Raw genomic sequence first — 17,226 nt, forward strand, 5'->3', positions numbered from 1 at the left:
TCTCTCATCATAGACCCACAAGCTCAGAATTAGTATTTTATTGACCTATACTTCATGAACAATCAAATGCAGTGAGAAAATGGTATGAGGAAAATTATTTGGCATTTTGTTAATACCAGAAGTACATATTTCTTGTCACTTCTTCCATTTATCTTTGTGCTTTTAGTCCTGGGAAATAAGAAATTTAAAGAAGGGACAGCTTCATTTTTAGAGCCACAAAAGAAACTGTTAATAATAATGCTCCAAATGATAACAAATTTGCATTTTTGATAAAGTAGCTGTGTAAAAAATCAGAAGCAATGAAAAAAAATCTTCAAAAGATTTAAAAATAAATAAATAAAGCCTAATTGATAAAATTAGTAGATACAGCTAGAATGATATGTCAAAGCATACCATGGTAGGTAAGGCTGGTTTCTTCCAGTCTCCCTGAAAAATATGTTATGTTAATAGAAAAGAGATCTGGTCTCTAGAGATAAATGGGTTATAGAAGGAATGCTTGTCTTGACAGTAAAAATTAGCAGGAATGTGTCTTTCTTTCAGTGGAAAACTGTCAATGACACTGCTATCCCTTGAAAGACAGCTGAGTGAGTGACTCTTAGTTCTCATTCTGGTTGAAGAAGGAGCCATGTATATGTTAGGATTCTATACATTTTTAAGCTGGCATATATTTTTAAAAAGTATCTCAATTACTACAGTTCTATTTGATCTATAAATGTCGCATCTTATCTTCTTTGAAAACTTTTTGCTGTGTCATTGCATTTTGGTGCTAGGCTAGGTCTTTATTATAAGGAAATGGAGGCTCTAAGGGATCAAGTGTTTAAAGTCACACAGATTAAAGGTGACAGAGCCTGTACTAGAACGTCTACCACCACAACAGAGGTTCTTCATTTTCTGGTCTTACTAAGAGCCATTTTTTCCTCTCCTGTCCTCACCTCCTTTTAAAACCTCTAAGGTGTCTAAAGATACATAGATGAATGAATGAATGAATGAATGAATGAATGAATGAATAAAAGTAGAGGCACCAGCATTTTTCTGAAATGAGTACACCAACATTACTCTGGGTGGAAAAGCCAGAGAAAGAGGTATTTAAAGAGGAGAAAGTATATGTTTTACTTATTTTAGTCCCTACAGTGGTTCTTTCATTCAGGTGTATTTCTACTAAATGTCACTTTACTGGACCTCTTTTTCCTATGTCATTTATTTTTAAAATCAAAATGGAACTTAGTTATAACAAGTCACTATCAGTTTTTATTTCTCTTTTAAGGAATTTTGCTTTTATAAATCTGGAGTGACCCTTACCACATGCTCTACTTTTGTTTTTTTTTAGACAAAACTAGTTATTTAATTGAATTACCCCAAAATATCACAGGCTTGCTAAAGAAGTTTGGTTCTTTTAAAGTTTCTCTTGAGTACCTTGGCTGAGGTAGGTGTAATCCATGTGAAGGATAGTAAAACAGGTTAAAAAGAAAAGGTGAAGACCTCAGTCTTCCCTACCTGGAGATATCAGAACAGCAGATGAGAACAAAGCGATCTCCTCCTCAGTCAGCTGCAAGGAACATAAATTCTTTGCAAAGTCAAATGCTTCATTCACTAGGTCATCAGAACCTATAAAAGAAGGCAAATTAAGTGAAAATATTGATTTGAATGGGCACTAGTAAGAAAAGTTTCATAATTAAAAAGCTATTCAATGATTTACATACTAGGCACATAGTAAAAATATTTTCAAGTTTCTATCCATAAAAAGTGATTTAGTAATAATTATAGAATGAGGAAACCAGGCAACATCTTGACCGGGTAATGAAAGTTAGTATTACCAATGAGGGGCAGATAGAAATGGTGTGTGTCTGTTGTAATATCCAAGTGGGAATAAGTAGCCCGAATTTGATTGTATAGGTTTGAAATTAGTTTCAACTAAAGAATTTAAATAAATTATTTGGGAACCTTTAGTATAGAGATAGCATTCATAGAAAACCTAAAACATTACATATAAGGGGCCGAGGACTATCGGTCTTGGCGGGACTTGAACCTGGACATGCAGGGTATCCAGGGGCCTCAAATTAAGATGTTAAAAACCAGTAGAACAGAGACAAGGTGCTTTTCAATTTGGTAACTTCCTGGAAATTTGATTGAAGAACAAGCAAGTGAATTTTAGCAGAATAATGCTTCATCCCTACACTGATCCTCGGTAAATGTTTATTTGATGAAGCTGGAAATATACCCAAGTTGCTTGCCAAGGGTTTTTCTCCTTTCTTGAAAATCTAGCCTTGGGATGATATAGATGTGTATCAACTGCAGAAGGTAACACTGCCAGCCTGATGGTGCCGTTGGCTACCATATCACCTAACAGCACAAGAGGTCAAAGGGCAGTGGCCTTCTTGGATGTCCAAGGATAGGCTATGGAACAAATGGTACTGTCCATCATTAAAATCTTTCCTGGCATTAGCCCATCTTTGCTAATGTTCTTCCCTATGCCATGCACGGCTGACTGGATGTCAATGACACACAACACTTCCGGAGGCTGAGAGCACCCTTCCATGAGTGTGTTCTGGGGATCATTTTGGGCAGGTTGGCACCCACTCTATCTGTGGTCCCAGACTTCATGCATTAATAGGGAGAGAGTCACTAGTCACTTCTCTGAGTGAGAAACAAATGAAAGAGCTCTTCCTGTAAATACCTTAACTAATGATTATTAATTTACATAAAAAATGTAAGAGGTTACCCCATGGATCAATAGTGGTCTACATAATATACTTTGTGAAGCAGTGAGCTAGAAGGCAAAAGAAAAACTGACCTTACAAAGAATGACCTCATGCATCCCGGATCTTTTAGAAATGGTCTTTATTGATTTCCCAATGAGTCATGGTCAGTCTCAATGGGAACCATGGCTCTCTCCTTCCTTTCATATTGGATGCATAAGTATAAGATCTGAAGAACTAGATGAAACATTGGGGGCTCACCTCGCTCAAAACTCATGAAAAGTTGAATACCAGTTCACATTAGAGAGTCAAGGTATTTCATTTACCAATTTCAAGCTGAGTAGAGAAACCAATGGCAGTTAATAAAATTGTGTCATCATCAAAGGTAAACTTACCTAAGGCTTTGAACATTTGCATTCCTCCATATTTTCCTTCAAACAGAACAGTGTTGTTTAGTGGGTTGAAGGCACGGCACATTCTCACTAACACTACTTCCAAGCAACCTATGAGTGAAAAAAAACTATGTATAATATATGCAGTCATAAAGAGGTTATTATTGCATATAGGTCAAGAGACTTTTAGGAACTTTAAAACATGCACACAGACCCATATAGACACACATAAACAGAAATCCTTCAAGTTTCTTTCCTGAGGAAAAGAGCACTCATTTTAGAAATAAATCTCTCTTGATGCTTATGTGGAGAATTAAAGATAAAAATACACTCTAAAGGTGGCTGAAATGGAGGGAAGAAACAATATTTTTTAAAAGCTATATAGCTTTCTATTTTTTGACTAATATTAAGTAGGTTGTTTCAACTCTTGAATTCACAAGCGATGGTAAGTGACCCAGAAAGGAGCTTTGCAGCAGGCAAGCCTAGTCTGTTAACTTTTGTGGACGTTTTGATATTGGGAAAAGTAGCTGTCTGTTTCCATTTTTCACATGCTCTGGGATATTCCAGCACATGATGACTTTAGGTAGGAACTCCCGCAGTGTGTTTCTTGGGGCATCATTTCTATTTGGTGTTCTTAGAAATGAGGGTTTCTTGGTCAAATAAGTTTTGGCAAAATGCTGAATATTATCTCTCTCCAGAGACAGATGGGTTACAGAAGGAATAAGTCTCAACAATCACAGATCAAAGGCTTGGAGAAGTTCCAATGTGAGGAACGTGTTAAACCTTGAGGGACCTAGCATTTCTCTGACTTCTCTGTTAGCACAACAAGGACAGGACCCTTGTCTGCAGCCATAGGCAGCTGTGGTTATTTTATTCACTCAGATATTTCGATGACCTAAAAAAGTCTTTGGCACATAGTAGGTGCTTAATAAATACTTATTGAATGAATTAGTTTACTACCTTTGCCCACCCCCCAAATATTTATTGATATCTGAGGAAATACTGCTGCACAGTTTCTCCATATTTTAGAGAAATGGGATTTTGCCCTATAGAATGTTGGAAGGTGACAGCCACAAATTTGCATGAGGACCCTGTATGGATAATTTGGCTACACTTGTGGTTACCCAAGGTACCCATGGTGTCTTTCTTATGCTGCTACTTCACATTTATGTCTCTGTTTTATTTCTTTTGCTCTGCTGATTTCTCTTTGCTGTCCCTCACATATCACCTACAATAGGGGCTTACACATAGGAGATAATTTATAAATAATAATTGAAGCAATACTTTTTTTTTCAATTTTATTTTAATTTATTTTTTCAGATACATTTGTCTCTGCCTACCCCCCACCACTTTCCCTTGCCCCCTCCCTTCTTCCCTCCCTCAGCTCTTCCCCTTTGGTTTTGTCCATGAGTCCTTGCTATATGTTCCTTGACTTTCCCCTTCCCTTCCTTTTCCCCGCCCCCCCCCTTCCCTCTTGTCTCTGTTGATTTCTTTTCCTTTCAGTGTTGCTGGTCTTATTTTCCTTGCATCTTTGTATTGTTGGTTAGGTTCCGCTTACAGGTGAGATCATATGGTATTTGTCTTTCGCCCCCTGGCTTATTTCGCTTAGCATAATGCTCTCCAGTTCCACCCATGCTGTCGCAAAGTTTAGTAGTTCTTTTTTTCTTTCTGCTGCATAGTATTCCATTGTGTATATGTACCATAATTTTTTGATCCAATCATCTACTGATGGGCATTTAGGTTGTGAAGCAATACTTTTTTAACAAAAACAATAGACACGATTTATTGAGTATCTACAGTATGGAAGGCATGTTCCTTGGCCCCTAATATTCAGGATTTTATTTTCTCCTTACAATACCATGTCAGGTAAGTTTTATTAGCCCCTTTCTGTGGATTACAAGAGGCTTAAAGAGGTTAAGTACACTCCCTCTTGTATTAGAGTCAACATTTTTACAGCAGGCAGAACTGATAAAGATTATACAGTCCAATGGTTTTCAAATGTCAGTCCATGGACTGGTTATATCTGAGACTTAGTTAAAAATAAGATGAACTGGGTTCCCCTGTAGGAGATTCAGATTCCATGGGCCTCAGGTGATACCCATGACTCAGAACAGTCAGTAAGCTCCTCTGATGCTGATGATGCAATTCCAACTTTTCAACTCATCATTTCTAGTCCCTTTCTTTATTTTACAAATGAGGAAGCTTTTATCTAGAGACATTAGCTCAAGATCACATATCAAGTGTGGTGGATTTTCTTTTTCTTTTTAAAAATATTTTGTTGATTATGCTATTACAGTTTCAGTTTTTCTTCCTTTGCCCCCTTTCACTCAGCATCCCCAAGTCCCTCAAGCAATCCCCACACCATTGTTCATGTCCATGCATCATGTGCATAAGTTCTTTCTCTAGTCTATTTCCTATACTGTACTTTATATCCCCATGGCTATTTTGTAACTACCTATTTGTACTTCTTAATCCCCTTATCTTTTTACCCATTCCCCCAAACCCCATCTTATCTGGCAACCATCAAATTGCTCCGTGTATCCATGATTCTATCTCTATTCTTCTTGTTTGATTAGTTTGTTTTTTAGATTCATTTGTTGATAAATATGTATTTATTGTCATTTTATTGTTTATTGTTTAGATTTTCTTCTTTTTTCTTAAATAAGTCCCTTTAACATTTCATATAATAATGGGTAGTGATGACGAATTACTTTAGCTTTACCTTGTCTGGGAAGCACTTTATCTGCCCTCCGATTCTAAACGATAGCTTTGCTGGATAGAGTAATCTAGGTTGTAGGTCCCTGCTTTTCACCCCTTTGAATATTTCTTGCCAATCCCTTCTAGCCTGCAAAGCTTCTTTTGAGAAATCAGCTGACAGCCTTGTGGAAACTCCTCTGTAAGCAACTAACTGTTTTTCTCTTGCTACTTTTAAGATTGTCTCTTTACCTTTAACTTTTGGCATTTTAATTATGATGTGTCTTGGAGTGGGCCTCTTTGCATTGATCTTGTTTGGGACTCTGTGCTTCCTGGACTTGTGTGTCTATTTCCTTCACCAAATTAGGGAAGTTTTCTTTCATTATTTTTTAAAAATAGATCTTCAATTTCTTGTTCTTTCTTTTCTCCTTCTGGCACGTCTATGATGCAAATGTTGGAATACTTGAAGTTGTCCCAGAGGCTGCTTACACTGTCCTTGTGTTTTGGGATTATTTTTTCTCCTTGTTCTCATTGGTTGTTTTTTTGTTCCTTATGTTCCAAATCATTGATTTGATTCTTGGCTTCATCCACTCTACTGTTGCTTCCCTATAAATTGTTCTTTATTTCAATTAGCATATCCTTTGTTTCTGACTAGATCTTTTTTTATGCTGTTGAAGTACCCAATGAGTTCCTTGAGCAACCTAATAACCAGTGTTTTGAACTCTGCATCTGATAGATTGCTTATCTCCATTTTGTTTAGTTCTTTTTCTGGAGTTTTGACCTGTTTTTTCATTTGGGCCATGATAATTTGTCACCTCTTTTTGGCAGCCTCCCTGTGTTTGTTTCTATTTGTAGATACAGCTCCTATCAATCCCTGTCTTGGTAGTGTAGCCTAATGTAGTAGGTGTCTTGTAGGGTCCAGTGGCACAGCCTCCCCTATCACCCACACTGGTTACTCAAGGTGCTCCTTTCATGCGGGCTGAGTATATATACTCTCCTCTTGTATTTGAGCCTTGATTGCTGTTGGAAGGTCAATGGGAGGGATTTACTCAGGTTAGTCATTTGCAAGAGCTGGCTGTGACCACTGACTGCTAACCTCTACCCATCGTGGAGGATAAGCTGTCTAGGGACAGGGTGGTGGCATTCCAACGTGGCCTGTAGCTGTCTACTGGGTGCATAGGCTCTGATATTTCACAGGCGGTGCAGGCCACAGTCAGCCCCGACCTGTGTTTTGTCTGGGGCCACCCTGAATGAACTATAAAGCAATCTGAGATGGCTGCTATTTGTGCTGAGCTTGGAGATTCCCAGGTGGAGCTAAGCTGTGAATCTAGGCTGGCTGCTGCTAGTGCTGGGCCTAGGGCCACTTAATAGGACTTAACAGGAGATAGAGGGACCTGGGGGGACTCACTGAGATCAGCTGTTGCTTGTTTGGTAGGAGTTAGGAAGTTGTAAAGCATGAGACAAGACTAGCGATTCATCTGAAAAAGTCACTGTTAACAATTTGGGTGGGCTCATAAATTGGGTAGGATAGAGTCTCAGGTAATATCCAGGTGGGGGCAAACAGTGTTAGTCAGGTTGATGGAGTCTCAGATATAACACCTGCCTGCTGGCTCTGTTGGGGGGTAGGGCGTAGAAAGGGACAATGGTTACTGCCTGCCTTTCTGTCTGGGAGAAAGCTGTCCCCCAGCCCTCACCTTGATGCCAGACACTTCTGTTCTTCCCTGTATGCCACTGGTGCCTTTCAAGCTACTACTCTGGTGCTGGAGCTCAGAGGGAGTGAGTCTAAGTCTGTGTGTGGGTCTTTAAAGAAGAACTGCTTGGGACTCCAGAGGTTTCTTCGACCAACTCAATCCCTGCTGGTTTTTGCAGCTGGAAGTTACGGGGACTTATCTTCCTGACACAGAACACTGGGCTGTGGGAACTGGTGTGAGGCCGGGACTCCTCGCTCCCAGGATATCCCTCCCAAATTTTTATCCATCACTCCTGGATATGGGACCAGCTTGTTCCAGGTCTCTTCCCTTTCTACCATGTCTGGACAGACGTGGTTTCTTTAATTTCCTAGTTGTCAGATTTCCATTCGGCTTCATTTCTGATGACTCTGAGTGATGGTTATTCTATAGTTTAGTCGTAATTTTGATGTGGTTGAGCCAGGAGGCAAGCTGTGTTTACATTTGCTACCATCTTGACTGGAAGTTGGGTTTTATTTTTCAAAGAAAGTTCACAAAATTATATTCCAATCCACATGCTTTTCTAGAGCCCTACCACTCCCCCATCAAGAATTAAAGTCTATATCTCCTACCCTTGAACCTAGGTGGGCCTTCATGACTACCTCCAGTAATAATAATACTGTGTAACTTCTGAAGCTAAGTCAGAAAAATGCCTTGTACTCTTGGAATGCTAGCTTTTGAATCCTAGTAACTATGTTGTGAGAATGTCCAAAGAGTCTGTGGAGAGGCTCAGGAGGATAAGAACTGAGGCACCCAGCCCAGAACCTTGACTTAATTCTGGGCTGTCAACCATCACAAACTGCCAACCACAGGCGTGAGCCAACTTGAAGGTGGATTCTTCTCCCCCACCCCTTACCCCCCCCTGCTCTAGTCAAGTTGCTTCAGTGAGCAGGACAAGCCGTCCTTGCTGAGCTTTCTCAAACTGTAACTTTGGGAGTGAGGTAAATAATTATTGTTGTTTGAATTAAGTTTTGGTGTTGTTTTTACCCAGCAATAAGTAACTGATACATTAATGTTTGAGTCAAGATTTGCATCCACTTGTATCATTTGGTAAAGAAGCAGCAATAAATTAAATTAACTTAGAATTCTATGTGGTCCAAATTTAAATGCCAGTTTTGCTATATATTGGCTTTGTAATACTAAACACAGCCCTTCTCTTCCCTGAATCTTCACTTCCTCTTCCATAAAATAAAGAAAATACACATAAGATTAAATATGATGTCATAGGTAAACATAAGCATGTATCTGTATGATATTATAGATATGAGTATATTATTATTATTACTATGGCTCAAGGCCATGAAGGTTAACATACACACCATGGTGGTCCTTATCTTCTATTTTCAAATGAGGCCAAAAAAGACAAATAATTTTTTTTCCTGTTTGGGTAGTAGCATCGGCAAAGTCAATCATGTGCAGTTTCTTGAGATACACCCTAATTGTGTGTGTGTCAGAATATGTATGAGAGAAGGAGGAGGGAAAGATGAGAGCATGGTGGTTTCTTCCGGTGTATTCTGGCTGCAGGCTATTCTCATTAAAATGATTGGAAATGACCACAGAAGCAAAGCTCAGCTAGCTCGGGTTTTCCCCCCACCAACAGAAGGCAAGTAGTACATTTTAGAGCCAGCTCAGCAATTCAGCCACCTTGACACGCTAATTACTTGCATTGCCTGTCAAACTGGGTATCTCAACCTTCGCAATTAATAGCTCCACTTTCAATAAGCAAAATTGTATTTGACTTCAAAGGGGAACTGAATGAGTATCAGGGCATTTTTATTGCTGAGAGTTTCCTTTGGGAGTTGGCTGACAGTATGGGTGGTAAAAATGAGCTACATAGTGGAAGGAGGATTTTCTAAAACCAACACTAAGCTCATACTTGACCATATCCTGGTCTAAAATAGACCCACTGCATGAATCTTCTCCTTGTTTACCTGACTTCAGAAGTAGAATCTGATCATTTTGACAGAGTTCCATGAAGCCCGTTATCCGCTTTGCAAACTCGACCACGTATTGGATGGCGTGAGTGATCTGGATGGCACACTGCTGCCATAGTGCTTCCCTGGACTTCAAGAGAGAAAAGACAGGTGTATGTGGAGCAAAGAACAGCTTGGAGAGTCATTGAAATACTCGAGGTTGCCCTCCTGGTGCTTACCTGTCACTTAAAGACCAAGGTGGGAATTTACACGATTCCTTTAAAAGAGGTGGGCAATATTTTCTAATACTGTTTTGAACTGTTAGAACCTTGATACATCACAGTTATCAAAGTACTCAGGCTAGAATAATGGAAACATTGCAATAGCATGTAAAGATAGTTATTTATAGCTTCTTTACTCTTCTTCCCTCCATCACTTAGTCTAAATAAACTCAAGCTCTTTGTCCATTTTGTGAAAACAAACTCTTGCACTGAGGAATACCAGTTTCATTCATGAACTTTTATAAGGTTATTTTCATGTGTACCTGATGGACACTAAACCTTTAATATTTTTATTTTGTGGCCTTTTCCCAGAACTTACAGAGGTTGTTTTTTGGTATAAAATGAATTTCAAGGGAAAAGATAGCAAATCAAATTGCTCTCTAACATAACATAGAATCCCAGAAATATATTTTGATCTTCTGGTTATTTACTTTGGAATGGGCAACATAAATCTAACTGTGTTAATTCTGGTTTTCATTGACCATAACTGTGCTTTTGTTTATTTATGTAAAAGTGGTAAGACTTAATTGTTCCAATATATGTTGTAATCATATATTTAGACACAGACACATTTATTCATTTTTTAAAAATTTCATTTACTGGTAGATGTTATAACTTAGGATCTTAATCCCAAGGACATTTTGATTGTCATAATTATGTATAAGGGGGGTGTTACTGGCATCCAGAGGCTAGAGACCAGGGATGCTGCTAAACATCCTACAATGCATAGGACAGTCCCTACAGCAAAGAATTGTCCAGACTAAAATGTCAATACTTCTGATACTGAGAAAGCCAGAAATAGAGAAGCCACAGAAAAACTTCCCTATCGTTTTTGAGAGTACCTTGCTTTGATACGCTTTAATTTCTTCGTAGGTGTGGGTCTGCCATGCCAGTTGGTGTAGCTCCTCCATGGTGTATTGACATGTCTCCAAATGGGACTTAATGATGTTCTGTGCAATTCGATCTATGAGAAAGAATATCAATCAGTTTGAGGGTTTGTGAACGAAATCCCACCTTGCTCAAAGAAAGCTGCTTTTAATATGCTTACCCTAGGAGTGCCTTTTGGAGGTACTCCAATTGTATCAGACTCACTCTTTATTGCCTATTTTCTTTTTTCAGTCTTTTAAAATTGACTGCCTTTTCCTTCTCTGATTAAGCACACACCTGGGTCTTACAAGCTGTAAGGTGTTCAAATAATTAGTTATTTAAAAAAGAAATACAAATTACCATGTCTCTTGCTTTTGGCCTAAAATTCTACTAACAGTCTTAACATTTACAGTCCAAATACTTTAAAATATTTGAAAATTGTTCATTTTGAAAAGGGAGAATTAAAATATAAATGTATTTGCTCATATTTTTACAAAGGGAGAGGTAAGCAATAATCTAAAAAAATAGTTCTCTGTAGAGGAAGGAGAATAGAGTAGAGGGACAGGGATAGAAGCTAGACTTCTCTGACAATATTATTTTTATAGATTTGACTTTGGAACCATGTAGATAACTTATATAATTAATAAAAGGAGAGAGGTCATAGATGAAATAATAGGACTCATGAGTTAATAATTGAAGTTGGGTCAAGGGAGCATTATATTCTCCTTTCTAATTTTTTATATGATGATGTATTTCTTTAAAAGAGTTAAAAAAGAGCAAATGATTATATTCATAAAAAAGTAGTAACAAACATAATCAGTCTTTTGGGGCCATTTATCCCAAGTGAGTTTTATTTGGTGTTGTATCTTAAATACTGATGATTTGGGGGTTGGAGGCATGACATCTGAGCAATAGAACCAGAAAAATAGAGCTCTCCTTAAAAACCTTCTGTGGATCCCCTTAAGTTGGACAGAGCTAGTAGGAGGTCCCCTCATAATCTCATCTGCTATTGGAACACGTGAACAAGGCAATGTCTTAGGAGACCAAAGTACATAGAAATTCTGCCTGTGGGGTGTGCGTAGAATGAAGATGACTGACGTTCACCCTGATAACTGTTCTTGGCTTATAAGAAATGGAATTTTTCTTGTGTTTCAGGTTGTACCATTTCAAATATAATTTCTTTTATGACAGTTTCTTCTTATCTAAATAGCTATTTTTCATTTCTCTAAGGTAACTCTCAAAGCAGTACTTAGGTAACTTCCTTTTACTTTGCTAAGCTTCTGGTATATATAGGGTAAAATGAATTGAGTTTCAGTGACTGAGAGAATAGAAAATGTAAGCTTATTAAACCTCTAATGAACTTCCCAAGTAAAAAAATCTCATGCAACCCATTGCCTGGTACATTATAAACACTAAATAAATAAATTACCACTATTACGACGTTCTATATAGTTTGTCATCAGGGAAACAAAGCACTGTTTTGGAATCACTGTTACAATGAAGGTTAATATTTCAATATTTACTAGAGATTTTCAATCAGAACTATAAAGTGGTAGATGTATTATTAGAAGGTGCTACAAATGCTAACTTATGATTATAGTTATGTTCTATTGGATGTAGCATTGAGCATTTCTATAATTTCATTGCTTATTATCTTATAAAATACTTTCTTTAAGAAATCCTATATTCAAAATTTCATCAAAAATCTTCTTATACTATAAAAAGGGCAGTAACTGCACTATAAATCATATTAAAATAGATTCGTGTGCCATGGTTCATCATTTTTCAATTTCACTTGGGCAGTCTAGTTACTTAGAATCTAAAAAACACGTATCTCTTCCTTAGTAGGTATATAATGAAAACATAGATTTCTATAGCTCTGTAGTTTTAAAACCTATATCTTCTTGGCATAGTTTGTTTTCATTTTCAAACATATGCTGATTTGTCAGTAATTTACAGGTATCAGGGTTTATAAGCAAAACTACAATTGTTGCTCAAAATTGCATTGTGGAAAACTATCTGTTCTTTTATGACACATCTCAGGAATTGCTGGACAAAGTTTTAGAATTCTATAATTCTGCCACCAAAGCTTAGGGTTTTATGGGATGAGGAGGGATGGGCATAATAAACAGGTGGGCAGGTTAAGCAAAATTGGAAGTTAACTCCACACGCATGCTTTAGGACTCAGCTCAGATGACCGTTCCTGGTGAAGGTTTCCTTGCTTCTCTGTGTGTCCTTATGCAGAAGGACCAGCTGCCATTACACTTTGATTCTACCTCCAATTAAACCCTTATTCTAGTCAGACTCTCATTGTAGTTATTTGTGTGGATTCTGTTTGTTCCATGCTCTTCAAGACTGTGAGCTCTTCAAGAAGCAGACTGCAGAGCTGACATAGTGCATTCATATTCATTCAACAAACAATTTTTGAGAAACTATTATAAACCAGGTTGATGTACAGGTTTTTAAAGAGATTTTCTTTTCAGGATCTTAATATCAAATCATAATGTAATAAACACCCTGAGTTATTGTGGGATCTCAGAGAAGAAAGTGTCTAACTCAATCTGGGGGAGGCAGGAAAACAACCATGGAGAAGATGTTCGTTGACCTGGGTCTGAGCAGGAGTTTTCACATGGGGAAAAGAAAGATGACCCTGAGGTAGAGGGAGTGACATTACCAAGGCACAGACAGAAAAACTAGCGATAAGCTTGATAATTTCTAACACTATGTTTTTACATCTTTACGAACTTTACCTTTTAGCACCAATTTCCTTTTTGCAGAGGGAAAAACAATGAGGTTCAGAGCGCATAAATTGAGACCCATTTTTATAGAGCAAGCAAATGGTGTTTTGAAATTGAGTCTGTCTTTTCTGGCAAGAAGTCTATAGGGCTTGCAGCATAGCTTGTATGGAAGAGATAAGGAGATATAAGACTAGGGATGGAAATTGTGACTAGAGACAGGAGAGCTGAGAAAGGAATTTGGATTTTATCTTGTAGGTGACTGGGAGCTCGCAGAAGCTCTGAAGGAGGAGAGTGACATAGTCAAGTTTTTGTTTTAGAAAGGTGGTCCTGGTCATGGCAAAGAAGATTAGATGGCATTAGAGAGTGTGTGAGATACATGGAGCTGCTGTGAAAATTCAGGCAAGATCTGAGAAGGTTCTGGACTATGTAAGAACAACAGAGATGAAGTGGAGGGGCTGGTTTCAAGACAATTCTGAAGGAGGATGCACAGGAACTGCAAATGAGAGGAAGAGAGAGGAAGAGGGAGGGAGGGAGGGGAAGACAAAGACAGAGAGATAGAGGTAGGGGTGTGTGTGTGTGTGTGTGTGTGTGTGTGTGTGAGAGAGAGAGAGAGAGAGAGAGAGAAAACATTCAATATAGTAGTAGGTGCTCAGCCAATGCTGAGTTAGTAAATAGAGTGTTAAAAATGTCCTTCCTCCCTTCCTTTTTCTACTTCATTTCCTGAAGGACTTTTAGAAAGCTTAGACTGAGCCTTCGTTTAATGATTTTAAAGACTAAGCACTCACAATGGCTTTGAAATCAAACATTAAACATGCAGTTATTTCCCATATACTTTTGTGGTGATAAGTAAAAGGCAAATCTTTTTTTCACATAAGGCTTGGAAATATCCATGAAAGCTCAGACACATTGCAGAGGCATTTAGCCCCCTTCCACTTCCTTCAATGAGTCTGCAGTGCAGAGCCACGTGCAAAAACCTGAGTTGTGCAAAAACCTGACTTGACCCTCTCAAAGCTCAGGCCAATAAACCACAAGGTAAAGCTAGACTTGGTCCCATAGGAGCAAGGCCAGAGGGCTCATTCTGTTGATTAGAAAGATGCACAACCGAGAAGACGGTTTGCTTGAACTGAGAGTCTGCAGTTGTGAAAAGGGGAGAAAGATTTAAAAAGGGACAAAGTGGGAGACAATGAATACAGTATGCTAAGTTCCTGCTGGGAGCCAAAGGAACTTTCAAGAGTCCTTGCCTGGAAAAGTAGAAAAGGTAATAGTAAACGCTATCATCCCCAGGGACCAACCACATGAGAAAGTCCAGACAAAGAGACTGAGGTAAAAGAGCAGAGGATATGGAATCTTTCTGGGCAATCACATTCCCTTCATCCGTTTCCCGACTTGGATTGCAGTTGCTCTCAGAGCTCAGTTTTTGTCGGATTCTTTAACTTGGGCTGCAGGAGGCACATGTTGAAGGAGCCAGCACACACTTTGCTCGGATAATGGGTCCAACAGGAATATGGCCCACATGACTGACTAATGGAAAATTCTACCACCTACAAAGGTGATGCCCATGAACCCTATACTCTGCTCTTTCTAAAACCAGGGATGGGAGGCTAGAGATATAAGTGGAAAATAAACTCAGTTAACATCTTTTCAGCAGTTAAAATTCTGTGTATGTTCAGCAAGACAGAGGTTTGTCCAACTCACCATGAGTATGTGGCTGCTCAAATTTAAAATGATGACAAAGAATGAGGAAAACACTTTTATATGCTCAGTCCAGTCATTTCTTTCAATCATGATGAGGTAAAATGTAAATATTTATGCCAGCAAGGGAAAATTGGGTGTGTAATTATAGGTTGATATTAAGTCCATGATCCTTATTTTCTATTTGTTGATTTCAGGGACAATAGCTTGTTCTCACTATCTTTCTTCTATTTTCTCATATGTAAATGTATATAACTTTAAAAAAATAAAATTGCTCTGTTGTTTTTAGACTTTGACCCTGATACTTTTCTTGAAGGAGGGCTTACTGGAACCCAAGATGTATAAGCACTTAATAAAATTTAGTAACTCTCTTTATAAGATAGAAATAAAATGTGGGATTCCAGTGAAAGAGTCATCCCAGAAATCTTTAAAATAATTGATACAGGTGTATGTTTATGGCATAGATGGTGGTGATGGTTTCATGGGTATGTGTTTATCGCTAACCTTATTAAATTGCATATATTAAATATGCACAGCATTTTGTATGTTAATTAATACTTCAATAAAAATAGATTTAGAAATAATTGATATAGGCAAATATTTTTTGTAATTTTTTCAATATTATTTTGTTTTAGTTTCAAGTATACAGTATAGTGGTTAAACAATCATATACTTTACAAAGTGTTCTCCCTGATATACTTAGTACTCACCTGACACCACATAGTTATTATTATATTATTGACTATATTCCCTATGGTACAACTTTACATACTCATGATGCTTTATCAGTTTTGATTAAAGAAATTTTAAATGTTGTTAAAATTTTCACACTTCTCTAGAAGTGTAACCTTAAATCCACTTGGGGTAATCTTACATCCACTTAAAATGTGGGCAATAAGAAGAGAGAAATTAAATTTTTGAAAGGAAAACTGGAATAAAATTGATGGTAACTGTTAATCGCATGTGCAAAAATGATAAGGTCTTGAGGCTGAAACTGACTTCCTACCTCCATTTCCAAGTGGACTGTATCTAAATTATTCTGGAAGTTAGTTGGGTCTTTATTCTCTGAAACTGTAAAGGACTTCCGCACTCCTCCCCCATCTTCATTTATCTTCCTTGTGATCTACTGAATAAATCACATAAGTAGGGATGAATCCCCCTTAAGGTGTTTAGAGATAGTTGAGATGTATACGATCAAGTTCACACTGGTAAATGGAGTGTTTAGGGTCCCTCATATCAGACATCATAAAAATAATATTTTGAAGTAATGCTTAGAGAAATACATGAACAATAACTTTTTTATGTATTGATCCACATACTAAAGCAAAGTTTGGAAACAAGTCATTCAAATTGCCTAATTCCACGTAGAAAAAGAAGCAACATCTGCTCATTTCAGTGAGAAACAAGTAAACTGACAAGCAAGGTGACAACTTCTTGTTTATAACTGTAATGTTATAAAATGAGGACCAGCTTGCAGCTACTAAAATAGCAAGTGACCTTCTGCAGCTCTGATTTCAACCACTCAGCGAGTTTTTTCCACCAAAGGGGCTTATTTTAGCTCTCACTAGACATTTCAGCAAATGGCGCTCTCCAAAGGCTACAGTGTCTCAGGCAGCCATGGATTGCCCAGGTGATTTCATTAGAATCCCACATTCTGGGAGTGAGGAAAGTTGAGTGTATCTTTAAAAATTGCTGCTTTCAGTGTTATTACCAAGAGCACTGATGGCCCAACTGTACCAAGGCGAGAAAGCTGAGACTTAAAGCTATATATAGCGTTAGAGGATGTTGCATCGAACTTCCTAATTCTTTCTCCTCCCTCTCCTTTTTTTTCTTTTTCTCATGAGAAATGATGGCTTCTTCTCAGTGAACTATATACCCCCTATTCATTTTTCTCCACAAGGGATTTTTTTTTAACTTGGAAGTATTCTTCTCAAAATACTATATTTCAGCCTCAATCAAAATGATTAATGAATTTTTAATTTATCACTTGCCTTAAGGATCTAGAGAACCGCTCAATTCTCTGTGTAGTTTATACTACTAGTGTGAAAGTGGAATTCTTAGGGGATTCATTTTGAATTAATGCCAGGATATCTCTACGGACTTGCTCAAGGCAAGTTTTAAGTGCCTGCCTTAGGTTTTCAGAATATCAAAATTCCTTAGAATCCACACTCTGAGGCAGTAACTATAATATATTAGAACAACTGGTTGAAAGGTGAAACATTTAAC

The 17,226-nt window shown here is 37.8% G+C and overlaps 1 protein-coding gene across 1 annotated transcript in view; it reads right to left on the reverse strand.

Annotated features, from left to right (window-relative positions):
- Positions 1–17,226, reverse strand: part of RORB (RAR related orphan receptor B) — a 181,248-nt gene that overhangs the window by 11,684 nt on the left and 152,338 nt on the right. The window contains exons 5-8 of the mRNA XM_054583263.1: positions 10,546–10,667; positions 9,441–9,573; positions 3,092–3,199; positions 1,495–1,605 (exon numbers count right to left, since the gene is read on the reverse strand). Of these exons, the coding sequence (XP_054439238.1) occupies positions 1,495–1,605; positions 3,092–3,199; positions 9,441–9,573; positions 10,546–10,667 (474 nt within the window). The remainder of the gene's footprint in view (positions 1–1,494; positions 1,606–3,091; positions 3,200–9,440; positions 9,574–10,545; positions 10,668–17,226) is intronic.

Source organism: Pteronotus mesoamericanus, unplaced genomic scaffold (assembly GCF_021234165.1).
Source record: "Pteronotus mesoamericanus isolate MK-2021 breed Mesoamerican mustached bat unplaced genomic scaffold, CSHL_Meso_final contig_73, whole genome shotgun sequence".
Taxonomy (NCBI): domain Eukaryota; kingdom Metazoa; phylum Chordata; class Mammalia; order Chiroptera; family Mormoopidae; genus Pteronotus; species Pteronotus mesoamericanus.